This window comes from Panthera uncia, chromosome E1 (assembly GCF_023721935.1).
Source record: "Panthera uncia isolate 11264 chromosome E1, Puncia_PCG_1.0, whole genome shotgun sequence".
NCBI lineage: Eukaryota > Metazoa > Chordata > Mammalia > Carnivora > Felidae > Panthera > Panthera uncia.
The window spans coordinates 55,269,884-55,283,629 of record NC_064814.1 but is presented as its reverse complement, the minus strand read 5'-3'; the positions used below and the strand labels follow the sequence as shown (position 1 = coordinate 55,283,629).

At 59.7% G+C, this 13,746-nt stretch overlaps 1 protein-coding gene across 5 annotated transcripts in view; it reads right to left on the bottom strand.

Moving 5' to 3' along the window:
* Positions 1–1,848: 1,848 nt before the first annotated feature.
* The window catches only part of PIK3R5 (phosphoinositide-3-kinase regulatory subunit 5), a 67,746-nt gene continuing 55,848 nt past the window's right edge, over positions 1,849–13,746 (bottom strand). For 4 of the 5 annotated variants that reach the window (XM_049636947.1, XM_049636945.1, XM_049636944.1 and 1 more), the window contains 14 exons: positions 12,474–12,543; positions 9,858–10,032; positions 9,287–9,440; positions 8,642–8,725; positions 7,653–8,370; positions 7,387–7,537; positions 7,007–7,114; positions 6,656–6,784; positions 6,453–6,546; positions 6,278–6,354; positions 4,006–4,099; positions 3,833–3,915; positions 3,303–3,415; positions 1,849–3,187 (listed from right to left, as the gene is read on the bottom strand). In XM_049636947.1, the coding sequence (XP_049492904.1) occupies positions 3,040–3,187; positions 3,303–3,415; positions 3,833–3,915; positions 4,006–4,099; positions 6,278–6,354; positions 6,453–6,546; positions 6,656–6,784; positions 7,007–7,114; positions 7,387–7,537; positions 7,653–8,370; positions 8,642–8,725; positions 9,287–9,440; positions 9,858–10,032; positions 12,474–12,543 (2,198 nt within the window). In that variant the 3' untranslated portion in view covers positions 1,849–3,039. The remainder of the gene's footprint in view (positions 3,188–3,302; positions 3,416–3,832; positions 3,916–4,005; positions 4,100–6,277; positions 6,355–6,452; positions 6,547–6,655; positions 6,785–7,006; positions 7,115–7,386; positions 7,538–7,652; positions 8,371–8,641; positions 8,726–9,286; positions 9,441–9,857; positions 10,033–12,473; positions 12,544–13,746) is intronic. The other variant, XM_049636948.1, reaches the window with a different exon arrangement.

The window sequence follows — 13,746 nt, the reverse complement described above, 5'->3', positions numbered from 1 at the left end:
GCCTTATCCACTAGTACATTGCTTTTCTAATTCATAGATTTCTGCTTTTACACTTTTTCCTACTTTAGGATTTATACCTTTCTTTCTGTATCTTCTTGAGATGAAGATACTCCCTTTGGTTTCAATCATTTGAAATTTGATACTCTACTTGTGTAGAGTTGAAATAATGTGAGTTCTGTTGCTGGGCAGTATCCTATTTCAACAAGATCAAATGTGTTAATTGTGTTGTCCAGATCCTCTATATCTCTATTCTTTCTTGTCTGTTTTTCTTAAGCTACTGAGAGAAGTGTGATAAAATCCTTCATTATGGTTGTGGAGGCATTAATTCCGTCATTTTTTGCTTTACAGTTTACGTTGATGTTATTGCATGCATACAGATTTATGATCATAACTTTGTTGGATTGACTTTTTGACCTTTATAAACTGTCCCTCTTCATTATTTTTTAAAATGCTTCTTGCCTTAAAATCTTTGTCTGACATTAGAATAACAACACCCTTTTGATCTTTTGCTTTCAGACTTTGTGTTCGTATACTTAACATGTGTCTCTTGTGAGCAGCGTATAATTTAAAAAAAAACATTGAACAAGTCTAGATTGAATTTTTTCCAGCATTTTAAAGATGTCATTTCATTGTCTTCTGGCTTCCAATGTTTCTGTTGAGAAGGGAGCTGTTTGTTGATCCTTTGAAGATAAAATATACACCCCCACTGCTGCCTTTGGTTGTCTTTAAGATTCTCACATTACCTTTTTCTTCCCCAGGAGTCTTACAATGAGGTGCCTGTGTGTTTCATGCGTGTGTGTGTTTGGGTTTTGTTTGCTTTTTGATTTTTGAAAACTACACTCCAGGGGTACCTGGGTGGTTCAGGTGGTTAAGCACCCAACTTTGGCTCAGGTCACAATCTCACAAGTTCGTGGGTTCAAGCCCTGTGTCGGGCTCTGCCTTGACAGTGAGGAACCTGCTTGGGATCTCCTCTCTCCCTCTCTCTCCACTCACATTTTTCTCTCCCTCTCAAAATAAATAAACTTAAAAAAAAATTTGAAAAACTAAAACTCCAGCCTTTATGGGATTTCACCAGGTCTTTCATTAACCTTTCTCTGTTTCTGGATCCAATCCAGGGTACCACATTGCATTTAGTGTTCAGGTTCCCTTTCTCCTTGCTCTAGGAGTTTCTCGGTCCTACCTTGTTTTCACGACCTCCTGGAAGGGTACTAGTCAGATTAGCCCATAGAGGAAGGTCCCACAGTCTGGGTTTGTCTGGTATTTTCCTCGCGATTAGAATGGGGCTATGGGACTTTGGAAAGAGTATCAGAAGTGAAGTCCCGGCCTCCAGATGGAGTGAGGGCTGCTGAGTTTATTGGGATCCCTGGGTTAATGGGCGTCGTGGATTTGGGCCGATTTAATTTGGGCAGCACAGACACGTCCCAGGCTGTTAGGGGAGCCCCACCTGGATCAAGAGATCCCTGGATGTCCCGTGGATGCATGTTGGGTGTGTTAGGCGTGTTTTATTGTTCGCAGTAGCTAGCTGGGGCAAACCTAGAGCATCTCATGGTTCCTTCTTCCTCCCTCCCCGGGGGTTAGGCTGCGAGCCTGATGCCTGATTCCTCCCAAATAACAGGTGTCTTCCCGCGGCCAGCGATGAGCTCACCTCCTTCCTCTCAGCAGGATGATGAGGATTCGACGGAACAGCGTCAGAGAAAATGACAGCACAAATACATTTTCTCCAGCTCCAAAAAGCTACGCGCAACAGCCCCCCAAGAAACCTGATCGTTGCTGCCTGTGAAGCGGTTTATGCGAACGAAGCAACTGGCAGTTAATCGTCGTGCGGCGAGATAACCACGGGTCATCGCGTACAAGACTAACCAACTTTTATTCGAAAATAATATTAAACCGTCTTCATTCTTGGATATCTGTTTATCCTGTAGTAGAACTTGTTCATGCAACAACAAACTATCAAGGGTATACGGTCCGCTGCTCTCTGGAGCCTGGAACATGGACAGGTGGCTGGTTGGGGGCGGGGGGGGGGGGCGGGGGGGGGGGGGGACAGCTCTGTTCACTTCCATCAGGCTGTCTTGGCTGGCGTTTCAGGGGCTCCCGCAAGCCCACCAGCTTTGGAGCGGGTGAAGCAGGAGGAGGCAACGGAGGGGCTCTGGGCGGGATACAGTCACCTTCCTCCACCCCCACCGTCCAAATCCTGAGCACTGGCCATGAGCCAGCCATGGGCCAGGCACCTTGCGGACAATTTCTTTTCAACCCCCGAAGGTCGAAGGTCGTAGAGCCGAGGAGGTGGAGGCTGGAAGAGGCTAATTAACTTCCTTCTGGTCATTCAGCTAGAAGGTAATTGAGCTGCTACTGAATCCGTGCCTGTCCTGTCCCCCCAGCTCTCAGACCCAGAAAGGGGCTCGCAAGAGAATGTCTTCTATGTCCTGACAGCAGGCAGGTAAAGGATTAGTGCTGTTTTTCAGAATACCCGGCGAATTTGCGTGCGTGCATGTGTGTGTGTGTGCGTGTGTGTGTGAGAGAGAGAGAGAGAGAGAAGTGGGGGTGGGGTACTGAAGGTCTGGAAAGAAATTCTTATCCTTGTTTCTCCCACCTGAACCGCAGAGTAGAGGGGACTCTGAACCGCAGATACAAAGGCTTCCCCAAGTCTTTGACAAAGTGAGGGGGGCCTGGCCAACGTTGGGAGAGGAGGCCTAAGCCACACCCCAGAGCACCAGAGGCTCAGATCTTTCCAGAAAGGATCCCAGACCACACTAGTGGCCGGTGCCTTTGGAGGTGAGCCCCTCCATCCCTCTCCTGTCTACGTGAGGGATCTGAGGGGCTGCGTGGCCAGCCGCGCCCTCCCTAATGCCTGTGTCCTTCCTAAACAGAGCCCCGAGGATCCAGAAACCGCCAAGCCCCTGCCAGCCGCAGGGACCCACAGCAGGACCCAATGCAACAGAGGGCCGTTCAGTTCCCCACAGGGAGCGAGACCCTCACGGCCGCCCCCCTTGCGTGGGGAGGGGCTCAGAGGAGGCTTCCCTGCTGCTGGTGAGGGCCCCGCTAGGGCAGAGCTCCGCTGAACGTCATGATTGGCAGGCAGAGGAGGGAGCAGAGGTCGGGCGCGGCCTGGGCCGGCTGGTCGGGGGTCCTCTGGGGTTGGGGGCGGAGGCCGCTCTTCTCTGGCTTGTAGCAGGGTGAGACCTCACACCTGTGGGGCAGGCGGGAGGTAAGGGCAGCCCCCACCCCCGCATCCCTGCAGCTCCTTCCGGGGTCCCAGGGGGTGGTGCAGAAGTGGGCCCCCTCCCTGGACATCCCCTTCCTACCGGACCACACTCTGCACGATCTTCCTCTCGTCCTGGTCCAGACATACTGCGAAGGAGCAGCCATTGGAGCCGATGATCTGTATCTTGTCCACTTTGATCTGTGACGTGCTGATCTGGAAGCAAGGCCCCCGTCAGCCCCGATCGCCGGCCCCCTCGGACTCCAGCCCTCAGCAGCTCTGTCCCTTGGGCCTGTCCCCAAGCCCGGCAGCAGCTCTCAGAGGCTGACGGCCTCCATCAGGCCCTGCCTCCTCCCCGGCCCCCACCCTCCCCGAGTCTGGAAGAAACAAGCCCCTCCCCACACCCCCGGACAAAGCCCACTGCTCCCCTCGGGAGGCCCAGGGTCCCTGACACGGGAGCCTTTGCACGCAGACACGTCCTCCCACAGGGCCCTCCTTCCTCCCCTGATACCCACGGAGTGCACACCCCAAACCGCACCCCATCCATTCGCGCATGCGCACATACTCAGGCACCTGCACACGCCCGGGCCGTGGCCGCGGGCCGCGTGGCCGCGAAGAGAGTGGTGCCCTTACCTGGTTGAAGCCCTTCTTGGACTTGGGGTTCTGCCTCTTCACCACTTCGGTCAGGTTTAGCGTCAGGGCCTCCATGCTGGAGTCTGAGGGGCAGGGGGCGGCTCAGGCCAGGCTCGGGGCCCCGCCCCGCCGCGCCCCGCCCCGCCGCCACCTGCACCCCGCCGCCCGCTCACCTAGCTCCTCCGGCTTCCGGCAGGCCTTGCTGAGGTTCACGGACGTGCACACCTTCTCCATGCTGCTCCAGCGGCTTCGGCCACTGATGGCCCCCTGGGAACACAGCGGGGCCGCACCCTCTCAGCCGGGGTCCCCCGGGGCCCGCCACCTGCTCTCGGAAGAGGTGGCTTCAGACCCACCGGTGGCACGCGTTCACCCGAGTCTGCTAGCTCGTGCACCAAGAATTGTCTGACCCCGTATAGATCTCGATGACTGCAGGAAGGAGCGTCGGATGCCCAGCCTGGTCCATGGATCGGAGGGCTCCAGAGCTCAGAGCATCTCAAAGTGACGGCTGAGCCCCAAGGGAGGAGGAGAGGGGCCCACGGGCATGAGGTCCCGGCCAGAGCCAGGCTGGAGCCCCCTCTTGGGGTCTGGACGTCTCTTTCACCGGGACCTCTGCATTGCCAGATGCAAGTGCGTTTCTCAGTCCTCGGCTCCCCTGACCTCATAGGAGTGTCTGGCTGTGCTCACTGCTGTCTGCACCCCCCGCCTCGCCCACCTGCCCCTGGCCGGGGCCTGTCTGCCCGCCACCACACGGCACGGGGCTCAGGGTGCCTCCTCCTGGCCCCCCACTCTCCGCCCCACTAGTCTCTCCAAGCACGAACCTTCCGTGCTCCTTCCCCAAGGCCACCTACACACCCATCTCCCTCCTGCACCTGAGGCCAGGCCCATCCATGCAACTGCACTTCTCACTTCCTCCTGTCTCTCAAGGGCGCCCAGACTCGACCTGCCCCCAACTCACGGCCTCCCCGCACTGGACCTGGGCCGCTTCTGGTCCCGGAACACTGAGAGCCAGGAGTTTGGGCCTCCCGTTTTCTGATCCGCCCCTACGCCCTGCTGCTCACAGAACCCACCACCACCCCCATGCAGGCCACCCCCATTTCCCCCCGGACAACCAACTCCGGAGCCTCCTAACTGGCCTTCCCGCATCCCCTGCAGACCCCTCCAAACCGAGGGAGCTTCCAGACCTCAAATCTAATCATGGCACACATCCCCCAGCCCCACCCCCAACTTGAGCCCCTTCAAAGGGTGTCCACGGCTCTTGGGACAAGGACAAAAATCAAGGCCCTTGGTATTGTGGCCCTGCCAGCTCCTTTAGCCTCACCCATGCACCGTCTCTGCTCTGGCCCCTCTGGCCTGCCTCAGCGCCCTGTGATGACATGTTCCCTCTCACCACAGGACCTTTGCACATGCCGTTCTCTCTGCCTGGAGAGCATATCCCTCTCTTCTTAGCCTAATTAACTAACTCCTCTTTTTCTTTCCAGTACTGACTCCATGTCCCTTCTCAGGGAAGCCTTGTGTAGCCTTCCTGACCAGGTTGAATGATCCTCTTAAAGGTTCTCAGGGGACCATGAACCTCTCCTTCACCTGTCACAGTTGTAATTATGTATCATGTGGGATCATCTAAGCAATGTCTACCGCTCCCTCTAGACTGTGAGCACTTGATGACTCTTGGGAATCCCCCGGTCTGGGACATGGGAGGTATTCCCCAAACACCCAACACGCAGTGCTCCGTGAGTAGTCAGTCCTTCCTGCCCACTTCCCTGGCCGCCACACGTAAGCGGCCTCAGCATCACTGCCCCATCAACCCTTTTACTGCCTTGTCACCCCTCACCGCTCTTTGATACTCTCCTGGCCATTTCTGTTGTTTCCTGTCTTGCTCCTCCAGGAAAGTCGCAGAGAAGGCCTAGCCTTCTCTGCTCACCGCTGTCTCCCCTCCCCAGCAGAGCTCAGCATGAGTAGGGGCTAAATGAGTATCTTTCGAATGGCGAAAGGAAAGAAAGAAGGAAAGAGGGAAGGAAGGAAAGAGGGTGGGAGGGTGTCCCCACTTTGAGGTCAAGGTTCTCGTGGCCTGTACCCCGGGTGTGATGCTCAGAGACCCATGCCACCCCTCCCACCTGCACCCCACAAATCCTATGGTTCCCTTCGACACGGGTCCCAGCTCCCACACACCCCGCGGGGCACCCCAGCCCTGCAGACCCTGGGCTCTCCCTCTGGACACTGCACCCTTGCCCCTCTCACCCTCAGCCCTGCAGCTGGGAGCTGCTGAGCACATCTGGGGGGTGGGGGCGGGGGGTGGGGGGAGAGAACACTGGAGGGGAGAAGGATGTCCACTCCCTCCCCTTCTCCCGGCTGCAAGACGGGGGCCCAGGAACACAGGGGGCTGCCTCTGGGTGAGGCAGGGTCAGGAGCAGGCCCCAGAGGGACCCGGGCCCCCAGCACTGGCCTCACCTTGCTGTAAATAATCTGTAGTGTTAGAGGGATGGCCTCCCGGTCACCATCGATGCCCAGGCGCTTGCTGCCAGGACCTGTGACACACAGACAGACCGTCACTCCCTCTCATCTCGGGGGAGGGGGGGGGCCCTCCCCGGCCCCGTGTCCCCCCTGGGGCCCAGGCGGCACTCACCCGAAGCCTTGATGGCACGTGTGGCGGCAGAGTGACCCAGCTCCAGGGAGTGGAGGAAGATCTCCGTCATCTTCTCCCCGGTGACGAAGGTCAGCTGCAGAGGGCGGGGGCGGCATCAGAGGGCAGCCCCCGCCCCCCTCTGCTCGAGGCCGCGGGCTGCAGGGGCAGGGGGCGGGGCGGGGGCGCCGAGGGGCGGGGCTCACCTCCGTCTGATAGACCTGCAGCAACACGGGCCGGGCGGCGAAACGGCAGTAGTAGAGCAGCATGTCCGCCAGGATGGGCAGCTGGGCAGATGAGCCGTCCGGGGACCGGGATTCTGCCTTCAGAGACTGCTGCGGGTGGGGGGCGGAGCCAGAGTGGCAGGTGGCCGGCAGGACACAGAATGCTCGGGGGGGGGGGGGGGGGCACCCACAGCCCAGCCTCCGTCCCACCCTTCCCGCTCAATTCCAAGGACCTCCTGGTCCTCCCTGGAGGCTCCAGGCTGGATCCCCTCCCCAAACCAGGGGGCCTCCAGCAGGTGCCCCCACTACCCCCGCCCCGCGGGGGCCACCGACCTGGCACAAGACCTCCGGCGGCAGGTGCATGAGACCCAGCACGTTGCGCTCGTACCAGGGGTCGAGCATGCCGAGGTAGTGGGAGATATCATTGGTGCTCTCCAGCTCCTGGGGGAGGGTCCAGGGTCAGTCCCTGCGCCACGGCCCTGCGCACCCCCCACGCCCTCCGCGGCCCCAAGCGGAGCCTCCCCGCAGCGGCCCTGAGAAAAGTCTAACAGCTTTTAGTCTACGTCACGCAGCGAAGGGTCGCCCCCAAGCGCAGGGCAGGGGCCACTCCTGGGAGCGAGGCTCGCGCAGAACGAGGTGCCCCTCGAGGCACAGGCGATGGATGGCGCCCACTCTGCGCCCCCACGGCGCGTGGCGCGGGGCTGGGGACGTACTGCAGGGCTGGGTTGCCTGGGGGAGTCCGCGGGGAGTGGGGGCGTCTGGCTCGCAGGGCTGGGGCAGGCGCCGGAGCCCCGCTTGACGGGCACGTAGAAGAACTGGAGTTTGAACAACCGCGTGAGGAGGGGGCGGTTGTTCTCCAGCCGCCTGGCAGAGGAAGAAGGTGGTAAGAAGCGGGGACCCTAAGGGCCCTAAGCCCGCAGCCCGGCCCCCCCCCCCCATCTCCCCGCCCCGGCGCCCGCACCCCCGCCCCCGCTCTCACCGCAGATTGCTGTAGGCCCGAGCCACCTTCCCCGAAATCCGATCGGAGCCGAAGACCACGACGCGGAGCGTGGACGCCTTGGGGTCCTCATCCCCGCTCAGGAAGGGGCGCCGGCGCTGGTGGCGGGAGGCGGGGGCCAGGAGCCAGCTGGGCAGCTGGGCGCTGAGCTTGGGCTGCGGCAGAGAGCGGGAGCGCTGGGGCCGGGAGGCCGGCGGCGGGGCCGCGCCGTCCAGGGGGCCGCAGAGGCTCCCCGCCCGCCGCAGGGGCAGGGCTGCGTCCGCGCCGCCCTCCGCGCCCCGGGAGTCCCGCCGCAGCACCAGCTGGCTGGTGCTCTTGAACAGTTTATAGATCCTGTTGAACTTCTGCCCCGGCCGGCGGTGGAGCCGGCGCCCCTGGCCGCCAGGCCTCTTGGGCCACTCCGAGGAGGAGCTGTCCTCGCTGTCCTCCACGTAGCCGCTGTCCACGCCGTCCGAGAGGCCTGACACGAAGGAGGTCAGCAGCTGGCGGGGCAGGGTGGGCTCTGAGGCCTGGGACGAGGCAAGGGACAGGGTGGAGTCGTGGAAGACCGCGGAGCTGGTGGAGAGCAGGGAGTCCCTCTGGGCGCAACGCCCTTCTGTTTCCAAGTCGTCGTCGTCGTCGTCCTCCTCCTCCTCCTCGTCCCCCAGGATCCCTGGCTGGAGCAGCTCCTGTTCTTGGAGCAGGATTTCCTGCAGGACGTCTGCAAGGGGAGGCACTGTCTGGGTGTCTGGGCCCTTGCAAGCCCTCTCGCACACCCTGGGGACGGGCGACAGGCTCAGGCCGACTGGCCTGAGGAGGAGAAGAGGGCGGAAGGGGGGTTAAAGGCCAGCCCGGGACTTCAGGGCTTCCCCCTGCTCTGCTCAGCTGACGGGGCCGGTGGGAGGCGGGTGCACAGACCCGGGAACAGGAAGCGCCCTGGCCGCTTTGGGGGACGGGAGTGGGCACCGCGAGGGCCCCAACCGGGGGCTCACCGAAGCTGTCCTGGTTCCAGTTGTAGGTGTGGCACCTGGCCACCGGGATGGGGATGGTGCAGAGTTTGCCGGGTTTGGCAGTGTCTGTAACGACAGGGGGACAGGCGGTGAGGGCTGGAAGGGTCTCAGACAAGACGCCAGCATGGGCCACACGAGACTCAGTGGGAAGCTGGGACACCTGGCTCGCAGCCCGAGGACCCTCCGTTCAAGCAGCCCAGGTAGGTGCCAGGCCTTTTTACAGGCTGTGTGGATGCGGCCAACTCAGCCTCCGAGCCTCCCCTGACAGGGCCCGAACGGGAGCACAAGGGCACTGTGTCATCCGTTGTGGGTGACAGAAGACCGCGTCCCTTCTCCTGGAAGGGGCAGAACTGCAGAAAGGATGTTTTCTAGGCTCCTTGGGGGCAAGGCTTGGCCTCCAAAGGGACCCGTGAGGACTGCATCCTTCTGCATGATCTCTGGTGGGAAAACGAAGCCGCCCGCCCCCAGGTAGCACTCTCTTTCTCTCTTGCCATGGCCGGCCAGCCCTAACACCAGGGTAACGACAGCCGGGGGTCCCCGAAGGACTGTGTGGAGCAGACCCACCGGCCAGCTGGGATGCTCACTTGGCCGTGGGGAAGACGCGCCCGGGTCTCCCAAGAGCCTCACCTAAGACACCAGGGAAGCCGGCTTTCTCTCCCACCGCCTGCAGCTTGGTCCTGAGCCACTGCCGGGCCTCGGCCGCGTCCCCGATGCTGGACGCCAGCTCCTGTGCCTCCGCGGTCTCCGTGAAGATGTCTTCCAGCTCGGCCAGGCTCTTGGACTGAAACCCCAGGGGCAGACGGGCTTGCTGCCGAACCGCGGCTCGCCGGCCCCACTCCTCCAGGTCCCGGGGTCTCGCCGACGACAGCACCCACCGGTCTCCTCCCTGCCTCGTCACCCACCTGCACTCACAGCTGGCCAGGGAGCCGAGCCTCCTGCCCGGGGCCCCTCTTCTCGGGACACGGGCGCCAGAGAAAGGCCCAGACCAGGGCCAGAGCACCGCCAACTTGGGGGGGCGGGGAGTGCTAGTCCCGAGCTCGTCGCTGCGGCCCAGAGAGGGGAAGGGGCCGGGCTGGCCCGGGTGGGGGGAGGCCGGCGTACCCGGGAGACAGCAGCACCGGGACAGGGCCAGAGAGGGACTCTGCTCTGATGGGAGGGGAGTGATGCTAAATAAACCCCAGGGGCCCCGGGCACATACCTGCAGCCTGCAGTGCAGGCCTGGGAGGTCGCAGTGGGGCCCGAAGGTGGCCTGGAAGGCGTGAAGGAGCAGCGTGGTGTAGGCGCTGTGGGGCGAGTGGCCGGGTGCACTCAGCCTATTGGCCACGGCAAGGAACTCGGCCTGAACCTCCACCGGGTTCAACAACAGCACGGTGCTGGGGACACAGAGATGGGGCTGTGGGGAGGGCAGCACAGCCATGCACCTCACGTCTGGCGTCTGGCGGTCCTCAGAGCTCGCCCGGCAGGGCCTGCAGCCAGGAGCTGGGCCAGGGGCTCAAGGGTCCCAGTTCCGAGGGGAAAGCTTACGGTCTGCTTTTGATAGTTTGCAGCCAGTATTTTCAAAGACCCTTTGCAAGTGGAACTTCTTCTTGAACTTGGGAGAGCCACCTCCCAGGGTCTCACGGGGATGGGAGGGGAGCGTGTGCCCAGCCACCTGTGCGTGTCCCATCGCCGGACCCTGGGCTCCGAGCCGGCATTTACGTTTGCTCGTCATGGAAAATCTCAGCCACGCCCAGGCGAACCCCCAAGGTGTCAGTCACTCAGTTAACAGTTAACCGCAGGTGACTGCTCTCACGTCACCCGCACCAACCGCCCGCCGCTGCATTTTCTCCAAGTGTGTTGGCGCCATCCCGGTTGTCCCAGCTGTAGATGTTTCAGGATGGCCTGCCCGCACGGCTCCCGTCCTCACTGGCCTGCGCGGTGTTTAAACCCGGCGCAGAGAAGCAGGTGCCATCAGGACCGGGCTCTGCCAGAGTACCCATCGTGCAAGGGGGAAGCTAATGTCGGTTTCTCTGTTTGTAAGGAGAAGGGGGCAGGCCTGCATGAGTGACTGGGCCACCCTCCTTCACTGAGTGCTTGATCACTCCTTCAAGAGACCCGTGCTGAGTCCTTGGTGTGCCGGACGGGACCAGCCGGGCACGCGCTCTCTCCGCCCGCTTGTTCCCTCCTGCCGACAGCGAGACCACCACTCTGTTCTAAGCTCCTCCTGCTAACCTCTTTGGGCCCCAGATCTGACAAATCCCTTTCTCCAGGGGCCGATGTGACACTTGGACATCATAGTATGCTTTACTTCCCACAATGCCCGGAGCTCAGTAAGTGCAGAGGGTCTGGTGATCAGCCCTGGGTAAGCGTTGTTTACTCACGACACGGAAGCATTTTTGTACCCTTTCTGCCTCTCCCAAAGCCTGCCTCGGGCTTGTTTTGTTTGTTTTTATTAGAAGGAACTCATAGGTGTTTGCTGTACGGTGTGAATGTGCAGTGAGCCCCTGGCGCTGGGGGTGAGAGGGCCGGGGTCTCTGGGCTCTCGAGCATTCGGGTGAAATGGCAGCCACGTGCTTGGCCGGCCGGGACCCATGAGTGGATAATGGAATCATTCTGGGAGGATCACAATCACAGCTGCCTTTTAAATAAAATAGAATAGACTGAGACACAGCCCATCCTAGGGGGTAGGGGTGAGTTTCACTTTTTAACGTTTATTTATTTTTGAGACAGAGAGAGACAGAGCATGAACGGGGGAGGAGCAGAGAGAGAGGGAGACACAGAATCGGAAGCAGGCTCCAGGCTCTGAGCCATCAGCCCACAGCCTGACATGGCGCTCGAACTCACGGACCGCGAGATTGTGACCTGAGCTGAAGTCGGACGCTCAACCGACTGAGTCACCCAGGCGCCCCGTGAGTTTCACTTTTTAAAGCTTGTTTCAGTGTGTGTGTGTGTGCGTGTGTGTGTGTGTGTACAGCAGGCTTTCATATAAAATGCATTTTTTTAGGGGCACCTGGCTGGCTCAGTTGGTGGAGCACGGCACTCTTGATCTCAGGGTTGTGAGTTCGAGCCCCACGCTGGGTGTGGAGATGACTTAAAAAATAAATAAATAAATAAATAAATAAATAAATAAATAAATGCATTTTTTTTTTTTATGGTAGGTCCTAGTCAAAATGGTTTGGAAAATGCTATGCTATTTATTAATTTTTTTAAAGTGTATTTATTTTGAGAGAGAGAGAGACAGAGACAGAATTCCAAGCAGGCTCCGTGCTGTCAGTGCAGAGCCCGACACGGGGCTCGAACTCTTGGAACCGTGAGATCATGACCTGAGCCGAGATCAAGAGTCAGACACTTCACCGACTGAGCCACCCAGGCGCCCCGGAAAGTGCTATTTTAGTAACAGGCGGAAATACATCGTAGAAAGCTCGTGGGCTTTTGAGGAAGACCGAGGTTTAAATCCTGGCTCAGACACTCAATAGCTGTGTGACCTTCGGGAAGTCACTTGGCCTCTCTGACCTCCAGTTTCCTCATCTGAAAACGGGGGGTAGAGCGAGGTTATCCTTGCCCTGTACCTGGCATGATTGATGCGGGTGGTTTTTAATGTTTGTTTCGTTTTTAAGTCTCAGAGCCGTTTAGCAATCTGAGGAAAGCCTCTCAGCCCAGAGAAACAAACCTATGTACCAAATGTCACCAGCTACCCCAAGGGGTTCCTGGTCCTCTTGAGGGCTTTGCTGGTGGCTGGGGATTTGGGGGTGCAGTGATGGAGGGAAAGCCAGATGCATGGAGTGGGGGGGTGGCATGGGTGTGGGAATGTGGGACCCCCCTCGAGAGCACTCACACGGTAGAACTGCGGTGACTCCTGATGGACAGGCCCTGCTCGGCCCTCACCAGCCGCTGGTAGGAGATTCCTGTTGCCAAAACAAACGAGAGTCGGTAGGTTTATCGTGCCTCGCTGTGACCCCGCCCTGGCCAATGAGGTCGGGGGCCTGGGGACGAGACTCAGGCCCCGTGCAGATCCGCTCCTCTGAGACGGTGGGCACAGGGCCTGAGGCTGCGAGGCGGCCGGCCTGCTGTCACCTAGGAGTTCTCTGGCCATCTGGAGGCACGGGGGCCCTCCCAAGCGTGTGCGGGCCCCCAGCTGGGTCTCCAAAGGCCCTCCGCACCCCTGCCTGGCTTCCCACGGGCTCTTAGGACAGCTGGGTCTCCCTGACCCTGTCCCTCCCAGGCTGGGTCCTGTCCCTGCCCCTGGCCACAACACCCCCACCCCCAAGCCTTTCTCTCCAGCCTCATCTGCCTCGTCAGCCCAAAGTCTCTCCTTTTCTCCTGCGACCTGACCCAGGTCTGCGGCTGGAAAACCGAGCCTTGACAGTAAGGATTCGGTTGTGTATCCACCACGGTAAGGTTAAACAACACTGGCCCTCCTCACCGACAAGGGCACCAGAAGCAGGGGCTGGGATTCAGTGGGGCAGGCAGCCTCAAGGGGGCCCCTGTCAGGGGGCAAGGCTACTCTGCGACTGGGTGTGGGCCGGGAGGAGGAAGGCAATCCCCCTGGATAGGTGCAAAGCCAAGACCGGGGCCAGAGACAGCTGTAAACAGAAAGGCCACGATTTTTGTTTCATCAGTGGTGGAAAATTACTAATTCATGCTATTCTAATTTAGGACCTAACTGTTTTGATTTGGGGCCTTTTGTTGATGTTTCTCTTAGGTAACTGTCACATGTTCAGAGGTTGAAGTTATGCTTATTTTGATGGGAAAGTCCCTGAAACAGTGGCTACTGCCATCGGGACCTGGGACACCATCTGGTGGCCACTTGGGTGAGTGACAGAGGCCAGCTCCCCTCCTGGCCCCCTGCAGGCCCCCCAGTGAAATGCTGTAGTGGAGACATCACTCACCCCCCGACAGTACCCCCCCCGCCCCAACCTCAGAACACACAGCCAAGTGAGGTCTCTTGACCCTTCTGTACACATTCCTTTTGCTATGGAAGAAAGCTCAAAGGCCTTGCCTGCACACAAGGAGCCCCTGAGCAAGCCCCACCTGGTTTCACGGAGTCACTGGGACGCAGGTCCTTGGTTCGTTCTACAGAGAGTCTGGAGGAACCCACGGAGATGCCT